Raw genomic sequence first — 21908 nt, forward strand, 5'->3', positions numbered from 1 at the left:
TGTTGAAGCCCTCAAATATTTTTGCGACAATAAACCTCTTTATTATCATATTATACCAGTCAGACATGGACTGAAGGATGTTTTTATTGTTTTATCATATAATTTTGTAATAAAATTATAACTCCCAAACCAAACAACGCTTCGTGCATTTTTATGATAAAAATTAAAATTTATTTTAAGAATTAGAAGATAGAATTATCTATATTTTGTTAAATATAAGATAAACTTATTTTAATTTTAGATTTCATTTCATACTCATTATTCCCTATTTATGTTGAAATGTATCCTCTTTTAAGTGGATTCACTTTAAGTGTTTTTTGTTTTCCCTTATACTAACTATGCTTGGATAATGAAGACGTCCTGTGTTTCCTCCCTAATTCTGTCCTTTCTTTGTCTCTATGCCTTTACCCATTTGTGTCTTCCTTTTTCTACCTATCCTTTCCTTCCTTCAAGGTCCAGCTCAGGCTACCTTATCCATGAAGCTTTTCCTGATAACCATTCCTGCGAGTGACCTTACCTAACCTTGGTCCCTTGTTGTGTCTCCTAGAACTTTTGAAACTCTTCTTCATACCTTTCATATTCTAATGTGCATTTATATTTATTTGGCGATATACTGCTTTCTTTTACTAGGATCATAGCATTATAGGATTTTAGAATGAAGGGGGACAACATGATAACTGCATTCAAGTATTTTGAGGGACTGTTACATGTAAAAGTGAAATTAATTGGTTCCTCATTACTGTATGGTTCCTATCATGCTGGATCTGGATGAAGACTTATCCAGGGGTGTTATAGAGAAGATTCCTGTTCAGTTGTGAGGTGGTCTAAAGACCTCCTTCAGTCTCTTAATTCTGTGGTTCTAACACCATATCGTTCACTGTATGTGGCTAAACATTGTTCCTATGGAATTAATCTCTTGCAGTGTTTCATTATCAGCATATTTTCTAAGAATTAACAAATGGTATTATTTATGGTATGCCTTGAGTTACAATAGTTATCTTTCAGAATATGTATCTTATAAATATACCAAGGAATATAGACCTTATTAGCAGAAAAGAAAGGCCAAAGTTTAGGAAGTAGGTGTTAGAAGAGTTTTTAGAATTAGACATGGGGCCAAAATCAGTGTGATATTTCTACTAATGTATTAATACATGTATCAAGGATCTTATTTTTTATGATATTTCATATCTGTCTTTTGTACTTAAAGAAAAATAAACATTTTATGTGTGCTCTCTGCATTATTCACGGAGAACTTGTACAAATTTTATTTGTTTCTTTATGTATTTCAGCTTTCAGAAGAAGAGAAAATCCAGCGTTACAGCATTCTTTCTGAGCTCTATGAGCTAATTGGTTTCCATCGCAAATCTGCTTTCTTCAAGCGGGTAGCAGCAATGCAGTGTGTGGCCCCCAGTATTGCAGAGCCTGGATGGAGGGCTTGCTACAAACTGCTCTTGGAGACTCTTCCTGGCTATAGTTTGTCATTGGATCCCAAGGACTTCAACAAAGGTAAGTTCTAATCCTGTTGGAGTAAAAGATATTTATTAATTCACTAGTTGCTAAGAATACGACCTCAATTTTTATTCATATCCAGCTTGTATGAAACCTGAGTGCAAACTGTGATTGCTGGTTTTTTTTTGTTTTTGTTTTTGTTTTTTAATGTCAACAATGAATCAGCAAGCGTTTATTAAGCACTTATTGTGTGCTAGGCACTCTGCTAAGTTCTGGGGATACAAAGAAAGGCAAAAAATGGTTTGAGCTTTCAAGGAGCTCACAGCTGAATAGGGGAAACAATTTGCAGACATCTATAACATATAAGACATATGCAGGGTAAAGTGAAGGTAGTCACAGAGGGAAAGCTCTAGCAACGAGAGGACATCTAGTGTGTGTGTGTGTGTGTGTGTGTGTGTGTGTGTATCTTTTTCCTTGCAAAGAGATACATTTAGAGATACAAAGAGATACTTTAGGAGTACAATCCTTTTTCAGGGCAGCCTGTATCATTATCTCTATGTATCTAAATACACATATAGGGTATGGTAAAGACCTTAGTAAAGTTTTAGGCTATTAAAGCTAGGGATACAAAGCTAATTAATAACAAAGCTTAACAATGTACTAAGACTTTTGGGACACTTTGTATATATTTTCATACACACTTAGGTATCTATATGTATATATTTCTTTGAATACACGGGAAAGGGACTGGACTGGTGATTTCATTTTTATAGGGAACTCCTAGGTGAGGAGACTCCTTCTCCTAATGTAGGTAGCCACTCTTTCTGAAACTTAAAGTCTTAGAGAGTTGCCTAAAAGAGATCAAATGCTGAGAGATCAAATGATTTTCTTAGGGTCACGTGGCCAGTCTGCATCAGAAGTAGGACTGAATTCAGGTCTTCTTTGGTTCCCATTGCCCAGCACCATGCTGTGCATATGTAGTAGGAACTACTAATATATAAATATGGCTCTGGGAAATACAAAGATAAAGAATACACGGTCTTCCCCTCAAGGGTTTAGTAGCTTTTACAAGACCTCCATACACATTGGTTGTTGGTTCTTTGACCTAAGTTTTGAGTGATGTAGGAATGCCTATTTAGTTTGAAAATTAAATTTTCTAATCAAATACTTTCACTATTTAAAATGAGACCAAGGGGACAGCTACATGGTGAGGTGGATAGAGTATCAGTCCTGGAGTCAGTAGGACCTGATTTTAAATTCAGCCTCAGACACAACACTTACTAGCTGTGTGACCCTGGGCAAATCACTTAACCCCAATTGCCTTGCCAAAAAAAAAAAAAAAAACAAAAAACAAAAAACTGAAAGCAATCTTTGATTACTAATCTTGATTAGACATCTTGGTGGTGCTATGGATTGAACAGTGGATTTGTAGTAAGGATGACTTGAGTTCAAATCGTACCTCAGACTCTTACTAGCTTTGTGACACTAGGCCAGCTACTTAACCTCTCTCTGCTTCAATTTGCTCATCTCTAAAACATGGATAATAATATCACTTACCCTACAGGGTTGTTGTGAGGATTCAATGAGGTAATATATGTAAAACACTTTGTAAATCTTAAAGCACTATAAAAATGTTAGCTATCATTATTATTATTATTATTACCATTATTATTATTATTATTATTATTAAAAATTGGGGCAAAGGAATCAGAACCTCAGAATGCTCTCCAGTTATATAGATTGGTGATAAAAATTATGACTAATATTTGTATCGTTTTACATTTTACAAAAAATTTTCATATCCATGATCTCTTTTGATCTCTCAGTTATCCTGTGTGGAAATTAGACAGGAATTATTCAAGGAATTTTTCAGGGTGAGAAAATAATTTCAAAGAGGTGATTGAAGAAATCTAAATCATCAGATTTAAAGTGCAGTTAAATTTGTTGATGTTCTTATGTTGCCTTGCACATATTAGGTATTAAGTAAATGTTTAATAATATTTATAGTGATATGTGCATTTGTATTTTCTAAAGTCAAAGCATGGTATGGTGCTTTCCTTGACTATAGTAGGTGCTTCATAGATGTTTGTTGAATTGTATTGTGCCTTTTCATAAAACAAGGATGTGGGAGCTGAAAGGGATCTTAGGACTAGTTCAAGTTGAAACCAAAGCTTTTGTGCCTTGGTCCTAGTTGTGCTTTTGGCCCTGCTTTAACTTGGAGCATATTTTACCTTTTCAGCCTCTGCACAGAGGATGGCCCCAAATATCGAGGAGATATTTTTTTCCTCTACCGTTATAGCAGGGAAAGGCTTAGACTGAAGTGTGAAAATGACTGGTTATTTTGATGCGGAGGAAAAAAAAAATCAGTCAAGTTAGCTATTTAGCATCACAGAGATAGAAAAGCCAGGTTATGTGATTTATTTCTTTTAAACTAGATGCTACTGATGTTGTAGGGTTGCAGCATAATAATAACATTCCAAATAATAACTCCTATTTATACAGTATTGGATGGTTTATAAAATGCTTTTATTCCAAGAACCCAGTAAGGCTGGTAGAACGAGTATTAGTCTTTCTATTTTACTGATGAGAAAATAGGGTCACAGAGAAGTGAAATGGCTGGCTCTTCATTGTGGGAACAGGAGTTAAGATTGAACTCAGCTCTTGTTCCAAGTCCAATGTTTTTTTTTCCCACCACATCATACTTTCCCTGCTGCCTGAACTGTGTACAAGTTAGTGGATGAAATGGCTTATTTTCTTCTGGCCCTCCTTACCTTCATTCTTTAAAACTTGTCTGGCCTATTCATAGCTTTTCAGCTTATTATGATCAAATGTTTATTGAGCATCTTCTCCTTAGGCTGAGCCCTGGAGTTAGAGAGGTATATAATACACATTGCCTCTGCCCTTGTGGAAGCTAGCATTGCATCTTATCATGGAGGTAACTGCAGGCAAAATTCTTTGGTGGTTATGAAGAATAAAATGGCATTTGCAAATTCTTAGAAATTATTTGGTGTGATAGAATTGTATCCTAATTTGGATTGGAGTGGAGACTTTGAAAGGTGATGATACCTAGAGCCAAATCCTTATAATTTATCTGAATTCATTTTCAAAATCTTTGACATTTTAAATTTAGTACTAGTTGAGTGGTAATTTTTCATCTGGTTCTCTGGGAGGAAATTACTATTATAAAAGGTGGGGAAATATTAAAATGTGTCATCCTATTGAAGGGCAGGAGAAATTATTTTGCACCAGATTGGTCTTTTCTTCCTGTTTCTCTAAGTAAATATCATGTAATGTTCTCAGAAGAATGCTTACTAGTCTCCAACATGTAATAAAATGTTTATTGTATGGATTTTAATTTTAAAATATTTAGGAGGGGAAAATAAGAAATGTTATTCTTAGCCGCTTTACTTTTGCCTTTGATAATAGTAGTTACAGACATATAGTTTGTTTTGTATTGCTTGAGCTTTGGGAGGGATGAAACATGTCAAAGAGATACATAGGTAAATAGTATTTAAATACAATATAACTCACTGTAATTTCCATTTAGACAGTGGAGACTGGCAACTACTTCATGATGAAGGGGCTTTATTTGAATGGCCTATACTGCTTCAGAAGCAGCTCTAGTTGTCATTAAGGTTTTTGGCTGATTTTTCAAGTGGTGTGTTGATGAAGACTTTCATCATACTTGAATAAGAAATGTTGAATTCTAAAACACAAAGACATGAAGGTTTGATTTGAGACTAAGTACAATGGCTTAAAAAAACCCAAGAACCAAAAACAAAAGCCAACGGGCTACTTGCTCCCATTTGAAGCTTTTGAAATATCCTCCTCTATCAAGATGATGGCAGGGTAGGAAGGAAGCAGCAGAGGTATTCTCCAGTCTTCAGAGGCCTATTTGTGCTATTCTGAGCCACTGTTCAGCGTCCTGGCCTTAGGGTTGAGTTTCATGATCAGTTCCACTTCTTGGTCTGGATTAATGGTGTAGAAATAGACTATATTGGTCAGGTCCTGGGCCAAGTCAAGCTTCTTATACTCCTCAGGTGAGATTTTGGAACCATGTATAGTCTTTCTGCTGTGTTCGGAGAGGAGGGAGGTGTACTTTGTAGTTGTGTGCTTAAAGGTGCCAAGCCCAGTGTTTCGATAAATGTATTCTGGCAACTTCAGCCTTGGTTGGCCACTATCATCCCATCCATTGAGATGTGACCCAAGGGCAAGCATAGCAAGTAGTCTTTCTCATCAGGGGCTTTCTGGGGTAGAAAGTAGGTGAGGAAGTTTTCAAAGTAGCAGGGCAAGTTGGACACTGATCATTGGTGCAACTAAAGCCTGGAAGTATTCCTCAACCTCCCCATTGCCATCAAAGTGCCTGCCAATCACCTGGCCTTTGGTCAGCTTCTTTGTATTTTCTGGTCTGCTATAGATCACAGTCAAGTCCAGGCATTTGGACAAATCAGCCAGAAGTTTACCTTTCTTAATCTGCTCCTGGTTGAAAATTTCCCATTAGATAGTCACAGCAAAAGCTGGATAGGCCTCTGCCAGACTGGCTGTAGGTTCTTTTCATCCTTCTGGTGTCTTCGTACCACCTCTCTAAGCAATCTTGATGCTTGTTTTTTTTTTTCTTCTTCTGCTTTCTGTTGGGGTTTTTGAGTCACCATATGAACCTTGAATGTCCCATCTTCCAGGAGGGTTTGGCAACTGAACCACCCTGAGCATCTATTCTTCCAAAAGCCACTGTTAGTTTTTTGTCAGCCCTGAAGAGTCACAGAGCAAGAGAAGGAACTCAGATTGGAAAAGTCTCTTCTTCTAGCATCCTGACATTAAGGAGCTCACTCTGGCTAGTCTTTCCAGATTTGTTGAATATTACTCTCCTTCACGTACTGTGCTCTAGCCAAACTGGCCTGCTTGCTGGTCTGCAAACATAATCTTGCATCTAGGATAAGGGGGAAAAGAGTTGGAGGGGGAAGGAAGGGAGAAAGGAATAAGCATCTCTCTATCCATCCATCCATCCATCCATCTATTTATCTTTCTTTCTTTCTTTCTTTCTTTCTTTCTTTCTTTCTTTCTTTCTTTCTTTCTTTCTTTCTTTCTTTCTATCTATCTATCTACCTACTACCTGTCTTATTACTTACTATGTGCCAGGCACTGTGCAAAGTGCATTATAAATACTATCTCATTTGACCCTCACAACAATCATGTGGGGTAGGTACTGTCATTCCAATTTTATGGAAGAGGAAATTGAGGCCTAGAAAAGTGATGTGACTTGCCCAGGGTCACATGGATAATAAGTAACAGAACTGGAATTTGGCCCCAGATCTGCTGATTTCAATTCCCAAGCTCTTTCTACTTTGCTGTGCTGCTTTCCAGTTTCCTTCTTATTGGATTTTGTTTCTTCATGTGTTTTCAGAATTTCATTTCTGATAGCTCCTTACCCTTCTTGGGCTGATTTTTCCTTTAGAATTTTAGGCCATAGGATTCCATTTATTCTTTCTGAACTCTTAAATCTGTTCCCACAGAATCAGTGGTATCTGTCAGATTACACCCAGCATTCTTTTTCTATCGTGTTTCCCCATTCCACTGGATTTCTATATGAGTAGATTTCCTTAGTGTATATTGCAGCTCTCCTAATAATAGTACTAAAAAATAATAATAGCTTTTTAAAGCACTTTTAAGGTTTGCAAATTGCTTTACAAATATCTGATTTTATTCTCACAACAATTCTGGGAGGTAAGTGCTATTATTATCCCCATTTTACAGGAGAGAAACTGAGGCAGGCAGTCATTTAAGTGACTTGCCCTTTTATCTATCTAGTTCATTTTAGATAACGTATATATCCCAATTATGGATCCTGTGCTACTGAGTCTCAGCCTAACAGTAATACTCAGATGCTCCAAGGGATCTGTAAACTCATTTATATGGAGGCTCTTCTTGTAACTCTTATATATCTGTTCATCTTTTGTGACTTTTGTCCATGACTTTTCACAGAGCTACCATCGGGGGTCCATCCAAAATGCTGGGGAGCTTCCTCATGTTTTTTTAAACATTATGTACTATTGGAACATGTTGACTGCCCATTTGCTATTTCTCCTTTTTACCACGTGACCAGCAGAACCATTTTTCTAGTTATACATTTTTCTTTTACCCCATTTCTGGATAATTCCTTATTTGTAATGTGTTTTAACCTGTTTTTGCCTGCCATGTGCCTCTTCATTACTCTTTTGGTGACCTTCAGCTTCCCTTTTTTGGAGATTATAGTATTCTGTGACTCACTCAGGTTGTACAGGACTGTAAAACATCACTGAAAGTATATTGGTGTTACCAAAATGGAACTTTGTTTCAGGGAGAAGCATGGAATCATTAGAACACCTATAGAACTCCCACCCTCCACCCTTTTTTAAAAAAATTAATTTATTTAGTTTCAGTTTTCAACATTCAGTTCCATAAGCTTTTGAGTTTTAAATTTTCTCCCCCTCCCTTCTTTCTCCTTTCCCAAGATGGCATGTAATCTGATATAGGCTCTACATATGCATTATTATTAAACATTTTCACATTAGTCATGTTGTGAAAAAGAATTAGAATGAATGGGAGGAACCATGAGAAAGAAGAAACAAAACAAAAAAAAAGAGAGAGAGAGAGAGAGCAAATAGTATGCTTCGATCTGCATTCAGACTCCATAATTCTTTCTCTGGATGTGGATAGCATTTTCCATCATGAGTCTTTTGGAATTGTCTTAGATCCTTGTATTGCTGAGAAGAGCTAAGTCTATCAAAATCAGTGATCACATAATGTGACTGGTAATGTCAATGTTCTCCTGGTTCTGCTCACTGCACTCAGTATCAGTTCATATAAATCCTTCTAGGTTTTTCTGAAGTCTGTCTGCTCACCATTTATTATAGCACAACAGTATTCCATTACATTCATATACCACAACTTGTTCAGCCATTCCCCAATTGACGGTCATCCCCTCAATTTCCATTTCATGGCCACCACAAAAAGAGCTGCTATAAAAATATTTTTACATGTGGATCTTTTTTCCATTTTTATGATTTCTTTGGGATACAGCCCTGGAAATGCTATTACTGGGTTAAAGGGTATGCACATTTTTATAGTCCTTTGGGCATAGTTTCAAATTGTTCTCCAGAATGGTTGGATCAGTTCACAACTCCACCAACAATGCATTAGTGTTCCAATTTTCCCACATCTTCTCCAACATTTATCATTTTCTTGTTTTGTCGTCTTGGCCAATCTGATAGGTGTGATGTGGTACCTCAGAGTTGTTTTGATTTGCATTTCTCTAATCAGTAGTGATTTAGAGCATTTCATGTGGTTATAGATACCTTTAATTTCTTCATCTGAAAACTACCTATTCATATCCTTTGAGCATTTATTGATTGGGGAATGACTTGTATTCTTATTAATTTGACTTAGTTCTCTACGTATTTTAGATATGAGGTCCTAATCAGAGACACTGGTTGCAAAAATTCTTTACCAATTTTCTCCTTTCCTTGTAATCATGCTTGGTTGCATTGGCTTTGTTTGTGTTAAAACTTTTCAATTTAATGTAATCAAAATTATCCATTTTGCAAGTCATAATGTTTTCTATCTCTTTTTTGGTCATAAATTCTTCCATTCTCTTCAAATCTGACAGGTAAACTATTCCTTGCTGTCCCAGTTTGCTTATAGTATCAGCCTTTATTTCATGTACCCATTTAAATCATATACCCATTTTGACTTTATTTTGGTTTACAATGTAAGATATTGGTCTGTGCCCAGTTTCTGCCATGCTATTTTCCAGTTTTCCCAGCAGCTTTTGTCAGAGCATGAGTTCTTATCTCAGAAGCTGGAGTCTTTGGGTTTATCAAACAGTAGAATACTGTAGTCATTGACTGCTTTGTCTTGCATACCTAACCTATTCTACTGATTTACCACTCTCTTTCTTAGCCAATGCTAAGTGGTTTTGATGATTGCTGCTTTATAATACAATTTAATATCTGGTATGGCTAGGCCACATTCCCTGGCATTTCTTTTCTTTAATTCCCTTAATATTCTGGACCTTTTGTTCTTCCAGATGAATTTTTTTTTTGTGTTAGTTTGATTGGTATGGCACTGAATAAGTAAATTAGCTTAGGTAGAATTATCATTTTTGTTATATTAGCTCGGCCTACCCATGAGCAACTGATGTTTTTCCAATTATTTAGATCTAATTATTTGTGTGAAAAGTGTTTTGTAATTGTGTTTATATAGTTCCTGGGTTTGTTTTGGCAGGTGGACTCCCAAATGTTTTATAATGTCTACAGTAACTTTAAATGGAATTTCTTTTTCTATCTCTTGTTATTGGGCTTTGTTAGTAATTGTACAACATTTTAAAGATAATCTGGCCCATTTACTTCCTGTTCAATTCTGGGCCCAGCTTATTGTCCATTTGCAGTGTGTGTCCAAGATGTGTGTGTGTGTGTGTGTGTGTGTGTTTGTGTGTGTATACATTTACATATATATATACATATATACATATATATATATATACACATAGATACATATACACATATACACACATATATTGGTACATGAACTATATAAGTTGTTCCATACACACACACACACACACACACACCACACACAGAGTCATTATTCATACTCTGGGGTTTGATTTAATCAGTACAATGTTATCTGGATAGGAGTGTCTTGTGGCAGAGCGTTCACTATTTCTAGGGATTCTTTCTTCAGTTTTAACACTGTTCTGAACTTCTTCCTAACAGTGGCTAGTACCTTGGGAAAGTGTAAATTTCCCTGTTTTTAGTTTCTTTTGCTATTAATATCATGAGGGGGTCTTTGAACAAAGCTATCTCTGTAATATCTTTCAAGGATCTTGTATGATTGTTAAAATATGCATGGGAAAAACATTGTTGAAAAATTTCCTCAGTTGCTCCCTTCCCTCCCTTTGTTTTTATTTTTAATATATTTTTATTCACTTATCTGTGTGCATCTTATTGGTTTCTCTGGTAGATAATAGCTACTCGAGGGCATTTATTGTCTAAAAGACATAGCACCTATTATAAAAGTATTTAATAAATGTGTGTTGATTGATTGAAATCTTCCTTGTAACAAATCAAAACAGGTAAGCAAAACTGACCAAACTATAATGTCATGTGCAATATTTCACACTTGGTGACTTAAACTTGAACCTTGTACCTATTGACAGTCTATAGATTTTATTGATCAATACTTTGTTCCCTGTTTACTGGGAACTTCTGGATAATTTAAAAATATTTTTCCCTGCATATGATATTCAGGCTTTTAAAGTCATGTTTTTGTGGGACACCTATGATTCTTAAATTATCTCTGTGCATCCTGTCTTCAAGGTTGGTTACTTTGGCTTGTATTGTGCTTGTATATATTGATAGTGTTGTATTTTGATTTTTATCAGCCAAATTTTCTTCTGTTTTTGTGTTTTTGAAGTCAAAATCTGTCATTTTTTTAAAGACTATTTTGTAGTGATTTTGTCATGTATTTCTAATTATTTGTTTTATTGACTTCTTATTTGAGAACTTTAACTTTTGCACTAATTTTCATTCTAGTTTCTTTTTAAAATTCTCATTTCAATCATACTAGAGTTTCTTATTACTATTCCTTGCTATTGATCCCGCAGAATTAATTAGTTTATTTGGATGAGATGCATTCTATTAGGAGATTGTATTGACTCACATGGTAGCCAAGGAATTCAGAATCATTCATCAGTATCTTTAGCCTTAGACTTCTGGGCCAATTAAGTCTCAAAGATAGTTTCATTACCTTTTTAGGGAAAACTTGCTTACCCTGTGTGACAGGGACCTCAGTGGATGTTGCCTGAAGTAGGTTTATCAGGGTTGGTTATGATGAGTGTGCATCAGGTTGGGAACAATTAAGGGGAGCTGTGCTTTCAGAGTCCTTCATTGTTCTTTCAGAAGGCATTTCATTATATAGAAGTGTTTTTTAACTTTTCATATTCTTGCTCCAATTTTAATTAATATATATTGGGTACATTTCTTTTTTGATGTTGTGCGGTTGGGAGTCAAAATCTAAGAAGTACTCACAGTCCACTTTTTTGCCAGAAGGTCTAGCTGGTTTTTTTTGTTTGTTTGTTTGTTTTTGTTTTTGTTTTTTTTGCAGGGAGAACTCCAGGAGATGTCTCAAATAATTGAAGCCTCTCCCTCCTCCCACCCAATCATTGCTATATCATGCCTCTGCCGTAAGCTTGTGATCCTTTTCTTGAATTGTCATGTTTTTTCATTCCTGTCTAGTTGGCATGTGATATACTCTGGTGATACAATTACCTTATTTCTTCTTGTAATGCTCTTTATCCAGAAGTTTTTCTGCTCTGCTTCCTGGATTTCCTTCCATGAGTTTATCTTCTTGATATAGAATATGACTTCCCCTCATTTATTTGTTACTTTGATACTAAAACATACCCATTCAGAATCATATTTCAGTCATGGGTTTCATCCCACTGACTTTCAGTGATACTTATGAGGTCAAATTTGCCCCCTTGCATTTGGCTGTCTAGTTCTTGCTTGTTGCTTTTATTTTGTGTTTTTGGTTTATATCCACTGTCCATGGGTTTTATTGCTTGCTCTTTCCTTAGAGTATGCTTGCTATGAATTTTTGGTCATCTCTATTGCTATTCTGCTTCCTACAGAATGGCTAGGCTCTATAATATCTAGTTTACTGTATACATGTAGGTGGTTTCCCCACCACTCTACCCCTTTGCTTGTCATCTTAAAGTCTTTTGTAAAAAATTAAAATTTTTGGGCTTTAAGCAGATAATGTTCTTTCCAACCCTTGTTTAGCTGTACTTCATCCCTGACTAGGAACCAGTCGTGTTTAAGCTGTGCTAGAGGCTTAATAAATATTTGTTGAATTGTTGGTGAATTACTAACTTCAAGGATGAGGGCAGAAGAAAAAGAGTAGTTCTATGTTTCCAAAGCCTCCATTTTAGGAAGGTTCTCCAGTGACTCGTGTGATGGAAATAATGGAAAGAAACTATGTAGAAACACTTCTGAATTTTCCAGAATGCTTTTTATATACGTTTTCATTTTATCCTTATGATACAGACCTGTGAAGCAGATAATATGGATAGTGTTGGCAAAATTTTGTAGGTGAGATAACTGAGACTTCATTTAACTGACTTGCTAAAGGTCACACAGATAGGAAATGGTTGGGAAGGGACTTGAGCTCTATGTCTTGTGTGCTTTATTTTGTCTTTTTTTCAAAACACATTTTATAGCTTATATCTTGTGCCATATTCTATGTTTATTCTGGATGTCCTCCCACTCCATGAAATCTTCCTTGTAACAAAGAAAAACTCTTAAGAGAAACCAGAGTGACCAAGTTTGACAGTGTATACAAAATTTCCCTGTTTCTTTACTGAAAGAAAGAAGATTTGTTTCCTCATATGTCCTCTGGGGCTTCAATTAGTTTCATAGTTCTTCAGCATTCATCTTAATTTAATCTTATTGTCTATGTTCTTCTCTTGGCTATGCTATATATTACTTCTTGCAATTCTTTTGGTGTTTCTTTGAATTCTACCTATCCACTTAATCTTCCATTACATTCTTAGGCAACAGTTTGTTCAGGTTTCCCCTCCCCTGTCAGTAGACATCCACCTGATTCCCAGTTTTTGCTGTCAAAAAAAGTGAATATTTTGAATACTTGTGGGGTTTTTACATTGTACTTCCTACAATAACGACCTCTTTCTTGACAGAAAAAATACCAACAACTCTACTTTCTCAGTGTGTGTGCCCTTTTATTTTTTTTAGCTGTATCTTTTTGGGAAGAAATAAATTCTAGTTATTTTTGTATAGTTCTAGTGTCCTTTGTTTGCAGATATGGAATTATTTGCCAGAGTGACATGGTCCCTAAACTCCCAACTTCATAGGTGCTTTTATCACTACGTGGCTCTAAACACCTTCCTTGATGTATTTGTAGGTCTGCATTCTGGGAGAAAGAAATGATCAAACTAGAGCAAAACCTGTAAACTGTACAGACCTACTCATAAATGTGTTGCTGCTGCAGCATTTTATTCTGGCAAGTGAGGTGCGACAGGAAAAAAAAAATGTGGCCCTCTCCTGATAAGCTTCTCTGATACCAGTAAATACGCTTTTTGCTTTGGATATACCCAATACATTAATAGGCTGAAGATGGTAAGACACTCAGCACTCCTGTTGTCTGCTATCAACTCATTTACTGCTGACCCTTTGGTGTATATAGTTAGAGAAAAACTCTTTGTCTGAAGGATTTTGTAATACAATATAACATTTCCAGGAGGAAGAAAAGCTGTGTTTGTTTATTGACTGGAATTATAAAGTAGCCTAGGAGGAATTCTTCCTGGAACTTTTGATTTTGCTACAGGCTTGTTAAGGTTGTGTAGGGGGTGGGGATTGGATGGTCAGTATATATTGGTGCCAGCAGGTAGATGGAAGCTTGAATTGGAAATGCCTTTAAACATATATACATTAATTTCTTTTGGCCAGAAAAGCCTCATTGCCCTGGTGGAGACCTGGTTTCTACTTGATGAGGAAGAGAAATACTGCCCCTCCATAGTGCCAGTCTGTGATTTCTTTTTTTTTTCTCTGTCCCTTTTTTTTCCTCTTTGGCGCAATAAACCTTCATACAGACAGATGTCATTAATCTTTGAATTATATGATGCAGGTGGGGAGAAAATGAGAAGGGCAGCACATAGAATCACAAATGGCAGTGCTAAGCATTTATCCAAGGTTTCAACTCCCCCAAATTAATTCTGTGCCAAACCTACTAGTACTTTACAGTCAGAAACCTTGGGTTCTAGTCCTAGCCCTGCCATTTGGTAGCAGTATACTTTTCAAAAAGTCCCTCAAATTCTTTATGCTCCAGTCTATTAATTGAGATAATTTTTGCCCTACCCATCTCACCTCACCAAGTTGTTGTAAGAATCAAATAAGATAATTTATGTGAAAATGCCTTGTAACGGTAAAGAATTCAAAATATTGTATCCTATAAAAATAAAGAGTAACTGGAATCTAATTGACTTGTACTTGGGGAGAAAGGTACTTTTAAAGATTAAAAAAAAATTTCAAACCTGTGCTTTAATTGATGTAGGGAGCTCCTGGTGAAGAGCTTCCTCTACCAAGTGGGTTAGAACTTTCTGTGCAATTCCATTTATAGTCCATTTATAGAGAGTAGCCTGGGGTACTGAGTTGATTAAGTGACTTGCCCAGGGCCACACAGCCAGGATGTGTAAAATTCTGCACTTGATCCAGGTCTTCCTGCCTCTAAGGCCAGCTCCTATCCATTATGCCACGCTGCCTCTCTTATATCAATCTTTTTAAGAGTAAGCTACATAATTGTTTAAAATGAACTTTTTCACTGGTGATAGGTTACTTTATAGATAGGAACAGTGATATACTCTGTTCAGAATCTAGTAAGTTCTCCATTGTAAGGAAAAATTTATTATCATTTTTTATGAGACAGCTGGGTTACACAAAGGATAGAGCCTGGACCCGGCGTCAGGAAGACCTGAGTATAATTCAGCCATAGATACTTCCTAGTCATGTAACCCTGGGCAAAGTCACTTAAGCTCTGTTTGCCTCAGTTTCCTCATCTGTAAAATGGGCATAATAATAGCACCTCCCTCCCAGGGTTGTTGTAAAGGATCAAATGAGATAGTAATTGTAAAGGGCTTAGAATGGTGCCTGGCACATAGTAAGCACACATATATTCATGTTATTATTATTTTGTTCATGTTGAGATTGCATGGCTTTTTGTGCATTCTTTCTGTCCTGCTTTTTTTGTCTATGAGGGATTACATGTTTGCTAGGAACCCTTAAGGAAAGGAGCCTTACAAACCAAATGGATTTGATAATGGCCAAGGTAGTGGCTGCAATAAACTCTAAAACTGGAAAACTTTCTTTTAAGCATTAAAAATATTGTGCTTGAAAAATTTATCACTTTGGCAGCTTATTGGGCTTATACATTTTTGTAGTTGTAGTTGCAGATCTGTCTTAACAAAAAAAAAAGTCTTTTTATTTTACAGGAAGGGTAATTTGAATTATCCAAGTTATGGCTTAGTCAATATTAATGTTCATCAGTGCTGTAAAACCCAGGCTTACTTGTTGTTAATCCTCTCTCATGCTAGCTAAATCATTATGTATTTTTTTTTTATTTAGCAATGCCATATTTGGTCCAATTTGAAAATTAGAGAATAGACTTCATAGGATAGCATTGAAGTTGGTTTAATTGGATCTTCTTGAATTCATGACTAAATTAGATACAACATTTATTAAACCTCCACAGAAAATTCATTGCTTTGCTTTTTGTGCCTCTGCTTCCACTGACAGACAATTTTAGAGGACTTTCTTTTTCTCTTACCTATAACTGCTATATTAAAAGTACTGTGCTATTATTTTTGTGTTTTAAAGGATTCCTGAGAGACCAATAGGCATTGTGACTTAGTGCAAAGGTCATTTATGGGGACTTAGGACCTGAGTTCATGAAAAATAATAGTTCTTGCCCTGAGGCATCTCACAATCACTTGGGGGGAAGGGGAAGAAATACAACATATACCCAAATAAGTATAATACAACATAGAATGTGATTGAATCAGAGGGATTATAAACTTCTTTATTGGAGAGGATATTTATATTGAAAAAATCATAGATCCGTAAAGTATTGAAGTCACTGTTGGGTTTAATGATGTTGAAGGCCTGTAAGATATCACAAGTTTCTGGGGGGAAATCATCACATTTTTACAAATTAGATCTTTATATTCCTTATAGGAAAAGAGTTGATGCTTATCTCTTGTCCTAAATTTATTGTAATAATTCAGTTGCAAAATGGCTTTTCTTAAATTGTTTGTGTTTAGTTATAGCTTACATTTATGTAGCTGTCATGAAGGTTTCAATTTCATTTTATAGATGATGGAACTGAAGTCCCAAAAGGGACTTGCTCAGGGAGTCAGGATTTAGCTTAGATCATCTGAATCCAAGTCAAGTGCTGTTCCATTAAGACAATGTTGGACATGTAGCTGAAGACCTTGATAACATGCCAGTCCCAATATTCTCTTCCACCTGGCATGTATGTCTAGAATCCATGATTTTTCTTTCTTTTTGGTGAAGGGAATATGGTGTAGTAGAAAGCATTGGATTTGGAGTTGTGATGGTAGGAAGGACAACTTTGCCAACTGATTGAGTTTGAGGTGAAGGAATCAGGAATGGAGGATAATGCAGAGGTTGTGAACCTGGGAATGATGGTGGTACCTTTGAAAAATAAAAAACAGAGAACTTCAGAGAAGGGTGGGTTTGGGAGAAACATAATGAGATCTGTTTTGGACATTGGTTTTGGATCCAGACTCTGTTACCCACATGACTGTCTGTATCTCTAAAATGAATGGCTTGGATCAATTATCTCTAAGAACTTTTCTTGTTGTAAATCCTATGATGCTATGATAATTGAAGCATTTTGTTTTGAATCACCAAGTTTCTACATAGTTGATCATTATGCATTTCCAAAAAGGCTAATTGTCATTTTTTTGAAGACTTAAAATTATTCTGGTTCTTTTCTTGCAGGAACTCACAGAGGATGGGCAGCTGTGCAGATGCGCTTACTTCATGAATTAGTGTATGCCTCCAGAAGAATGGGGAATCCTGCACTCTCTGTCAGACATTTGTCCTTCCTTTTACAGACCATGTTGGATTTTTTGTCTGATCAGGGTGAGTAAATTTAGTGAAAAATTCTTTTTTCTTTATAAAGCACATTAATACCTGGACAATTGGAATAGTTGTTGAGAACCAAGGTAAACAGGCCAGCCATTTCTCTGCCTCAGCTCAGGAATTGTTCTGGGAAGTAAATAAATTCTGTCCAGCAGGCTATGCTTAGCTGCCTGCATTTGTGGCCTCAGAGTGGTCATTTTAAATAAACACATAAAAGACATTTATACCTTTTTTTGAGTAAGTGGTGGAGAACAACTTCTGGTTTTTCAACAGGGTGAGAAGAGAAGAGAATAAGCATTTCTATAATGCCTACTGTGTTCCAGGCAGTAATGTGACCTGAATGAGACATTAAGAAAATTATATTGGCAACTGTATGAAAGGATAAATTGAAGAGAGGACAGACCAGAGGTAGATGACAACTTAGGAGGCTATTAAATTATTCCAAATGAGAGGTGATGAATGGAAAGATGAGTGCAATTCTGGGAGAGATCTCCGAGGCCAAATAAGGTAGGGCAAGATTATGAATTGAATAATAGGAGAGGAGAATGAGAGAAGAGTCAAAGATGGTTTTGACATTTTCAATTTAGGTAACTGGGAGGATAGTCATGCCATTAGTGGGAATAGAGAACTTGGGAGAAGTGGCAAATATTGGGGGAAAGGAGATGAATTTGTTTTGGGAAAGGTCTGATTGGAGGTACTCTTGGTGCATTTAGGTGACGATATCCAGCAGACAGTTGGAAGTGTGTGTCTGGAGTTTGGTGGAGATGTGGGGTGGGGTTTGAGGTGTGACATCTGGATTTGGGAATCATCTTCATCAAAGTCATTACAATAGCCCTTCTACCTTTGACTCTCACAACATTAAAGATATGTTACATATTTGAGGATTTTTAACTTCTCCAACTTGTAGCCTCTACTTAGAAAATCTCGGAAAATCACTACCTGACACCACTCTGTATTCTGATACAACTTCTCTCCCTTCCCTTTCAAGGATCTTGTTTACAAAATTAAAGAAGAAAAGTTTTATTGAATGACTGAGGAAAACAAAATAGACACCCCAACCCTCTTAATAAATAGACACCTACTAGGTAGCAAGGTAGTACAATGAGTAGACCTCTGGGCCTGGAGTTAAGAAGACCTGAGTGCAAATCCAACCTTAAACACTAATTGTGTGACCCTGGGCAAGTCGTTTAACTTCTATTTACCTTAGTTTCCTCATTTGTAAAATGACAATTATAATAACCTACCTTTCAGGGTTGTTGTGAGGATCAAATGAGATATAATTATATAATATTTGTAAAGCACTTAGCACAGTGCCTGGCCCATGGTAAGTGCTATATAAATGCTAGCTGCTATTATTACTGTTATTGTTATTGACCAACTGTCATCTACTTATAATCTCTGGGTAATTCCTAGAGACCCACAATCTTGAATATTTGGGGTCTTTTTTCCCCCAGAGGATGTTGGTACTCTCTCCTACAGTAACTTCTCCTGGAGTTTGTTATTGCTGTCTGTTGCTACTCTTCTTTACTTCTTCCAAGTAGGAGGTCCCTATACTTTTTATCATTTTAATTTATCTGTGAATAATAATTAGTTACTGCCAGAAGGAAAATTCTGATTATCTGTGATATCTTTTCATGCTTATTTACTATTACAGATAAAATATTAGTTAATTTTATAGATACTTCATCCATAGTTGGCACATGGTTTAACTAGACACTTTGTAGTAAGGCAGCTAGCTAGATGACCCAGTTCATGTTCTACTTCAGACACTAGCCCTGTGATTTTAGACTCAGTTCCTTCATCTGTAAAACATCAGGATTTTGTGGCCTCTAAGGTCCCTTTTAGTTGTTAATCTGCGATTCTAGTGTTTGCTTTAGTGAGTGCTAAAAGAAAAACCAGTTCTTTATTTAGCTGTGGCCATCTGTGGATCTTTCTGTATTTCCCAAAACACTCTCTTTCCTTATGGGAGTTTTTAGGAATTTGCTCCTCTCTGCAGTGCCTAGTGTGGTGCTCTTTTCACACCTAGGTCTTGAAAACATGTTTTTGTGATATCTCCCGGAAGTACTAGAGGGGAAAATAAATAAATCTAAATCTGAATTTGAATTAAGCTGTCCTAGTAAGAATTCTTTGCATGATATTCACATAATTTTTTTTTTAAAGTTTGAAGAGCCTCATCATCTCAGTTCTGGTAGCTGCCAAACACTTAGACTTGATTAAATTAGATTTTTCAATCAAGCAGTTTATGTGAAAAGAAAGATGCTTCCATAATAGTAATGATTTTTTTCTACTTTTCTTTCTTCCTTTCCTTTCAGCTTTTCTCTTTCTCTCCTTTCTCTCTTATTCTTATACCTATCTCATCATGATGTGGAGGTTATTTTGATTTCTCAGAGGCTATACCAACTGAGTCCAAGCTCCTGATTGTATATCAGTTGTTCCAAGAACCAGCCTGGCTCCATTTGGAGAGGTTCATCATCACATCCATTGCAAAGTGGTGAATTTTTCTATCACAGCAGATCTCAAGGACCATCTACTAAGTTATAGAGAGATTGCAGCCTGCATCAGTGGAAGGGTATGCCCAGATTGACCAAAATTATAGATCTTTGAAGTATTGTTGCATACACTTCACAGGATAATTTTAAAGATTAAAAAAAGTAATGTGCCTATGTAGCCTATGTCTTAAGGGAAAAAATAAGTTTTATTTTGTACATGTTGAGTCTGAGATGCCAGTGTGCCATCTGGGTAGACCTATCCAGCATAGTATTCCTTTGATCTTCTCATTTAGTAGGCTCTTCCAGTATCTGTGTGTGTCTTTGCTAGGGTAGTGGGAGCATGGTAGACGGACATGATGATGGTTTTCACCAAGTACTCCTTTTTGTGTTATCTAGAATGCACAAGGTTCAGAAAGGGAGTATTTTATAAACTTGTAGCACATATTCTAAGATAACTATAATTTAATTATCTATGATGCCTCTACCTCCTTTTTGTACCATTCTTGTATTCTCCACCTTTTCCTCTGCTTTCTTGACAATCCTGATGTAAAAACACCCTGAAATAGGTGTATGGAACCATGGGTAGATGGAAATGGACCTTTTTTCCCTCACTTTATGTCTGTATGTTAAACTTCTTACAATGCATTGTTCCTTATTTTTTCTACTGTGACCTCAAACTCAGTGTGTTCCAAAATGAGCTTATTGTATTTCCCTCAAATCTTTTCTTTTTTTCCCCTCCTTTCTTTTAGTGGTACCACCTAGTCAGCTGTATTTAAAATCTTGGTGTATGATCTTTGATTTTTTACATGCCGTAACCCCACGCATATAATCAATTGTCAGGTCGCCTAGCTTTCCTTCATTCAGAGATCTTCAGTGGTTTTCTTTTTTCCTCTAGGATAAGAAATAAAATCCTCAGCCTAGTACCTAAAATCATCTAAAACCTAGATCCTGCTTAAATCTTTAGTCTTATTTCTTGTTACTCTTTTAATGCACTCTCTGGTCCAGTCAAATTGTCTGACTTGATGTTCCCTGTTCATAACATTTCATCTTCCACTTCTATGCCTTTGCATGGGTGGTCTCCCTTGTCTGGAATGTACTCCTTCTATTCCATCTCTTAGAATCCCTAGCTTCCTTCAAAGTACAGGTCAGGAACCACCTTTTACATAAAGCCGTTCTTTAACTCTGCCCTTCCCCTGTTGTTAGTGCTATCTCTATCTTTAATTTACTTTATATTTGTATGTGTGTATGTATTTCTTTATTTTACTTATCTTTGTACATATTGTACTCCCACTAGTATTACAGAGGCTCCTTGATGCTAGGGTATATTTTATTTTTGTCTTTTTATCCCCAGTGCTTGACACATGATACTTAACAAATGTTTGTCAAGTTGAGTTAAATTGACTTGGTTTCTCTTTCTGTAACACCTCTTGCATATTCTCACTGTTATCATGGTAGTATAGGTAGATCCTCACTACTCCTTACTTGCAGCCCTCTTCCAGCACATCCTATGTATGAAAACCAGATTTGACTTTCCTACTATATAGTTATACTCATAACACTGCTCTGTTTAAAAAAAAAAGTCTTCTGTGCTTCCATGTCCCCTGGAGTTCCATATTCTTTTGCCAGCGCTAAAAGCCCTCTATAAACTGGCTTTAACCTGTCTATTGAGCCTTTCCTGTTCTCCTATTAAGCATTCATCTGTGTGAATGCCCCTTTGTGCAGCAAAGATCTTTTTTGTTCCTTTCAATGATCTCCAACTTTCCTGCCTTGGGTCATTTGATTTAGCTCCATATCTATCGGCAGGCAGAACATGAGGGTTATGGTTAACTCTCTACTTAGTAAACTCCAGGGGTTCATTTACTTCTAGGATTAAATGCAGACTGGCATGTAAACCCTTCACCACCTAGAACCCACCTTCCTTTCTATCCCTATTTGATGTTGTTCTCCTTCACACACTTTAGGGAACAGTCAAATGGGCCTTCTGTTCCTCACACATAATGGTGCATGTCCTATCTTTGTGCCTAGAATGTTTTTTGTCTTTACATCTATTGCTTAGAATCCCTAATTTTCTTCAAAGCTCAACTAAAAAATTACCTTCTACATCAGGGGCTCTTAACCTGTGGTCTATTTTATAAAATATTTTGGTAACTTAGCTATATTTCAATGTAATTTATTTCCTTTGCAAACCTATATATTCTATGCATTTAGAGACATAATTCTAAGAAGGGGTCCATAGACTTCACTTGACTGTCAAAGC

At 36.3% G+C, this 21908-nt stretch overlaps 1 protein-coding gene across 2 annotated transcripts in view; it reads left to right on the forward strand.

Moving 5' to 3' along the window:
* TRAPPC9 (trafficking protein particle complex 9) overlaps positions 1 to 21908 on the forward strand; it is a 964950-nt gene that overhangs the window by 91260 nt on the left and 851782 nt on the right. For both annotated transcript variants that reach the window (XM_027844988.1, XM_027844994.1), the window contains 2 exons: positions 1290 to 1506; positions 17019 to 17162. In XM_027844988.1, the coding sequence (XP_027700789.1) occupies positions 1290 to 1506; positions 17019 to 17162 (361 nt within the window). The remainder of the gene's footprint in view (positions 1 to 1289; positions 1507 to 17018; positions 17163 to 21908) is intronic.

This window comes from Vombatus ursinus, unplaced genomic scaffold (genome assembly GCF_900497805.2).
Source record: "Vombatus ursinus unplaced genomic scaffold, bare-nosed wombat genome assembly UNPS02005236.1, whole genome shotgun sequence".
NCBI classification, from domain to species: Eukaryota; Metazoa; Chordata; class Mammalia; order Diprotodontia; family Vombatidae; genus Vombatus; species Vombatus ursinus.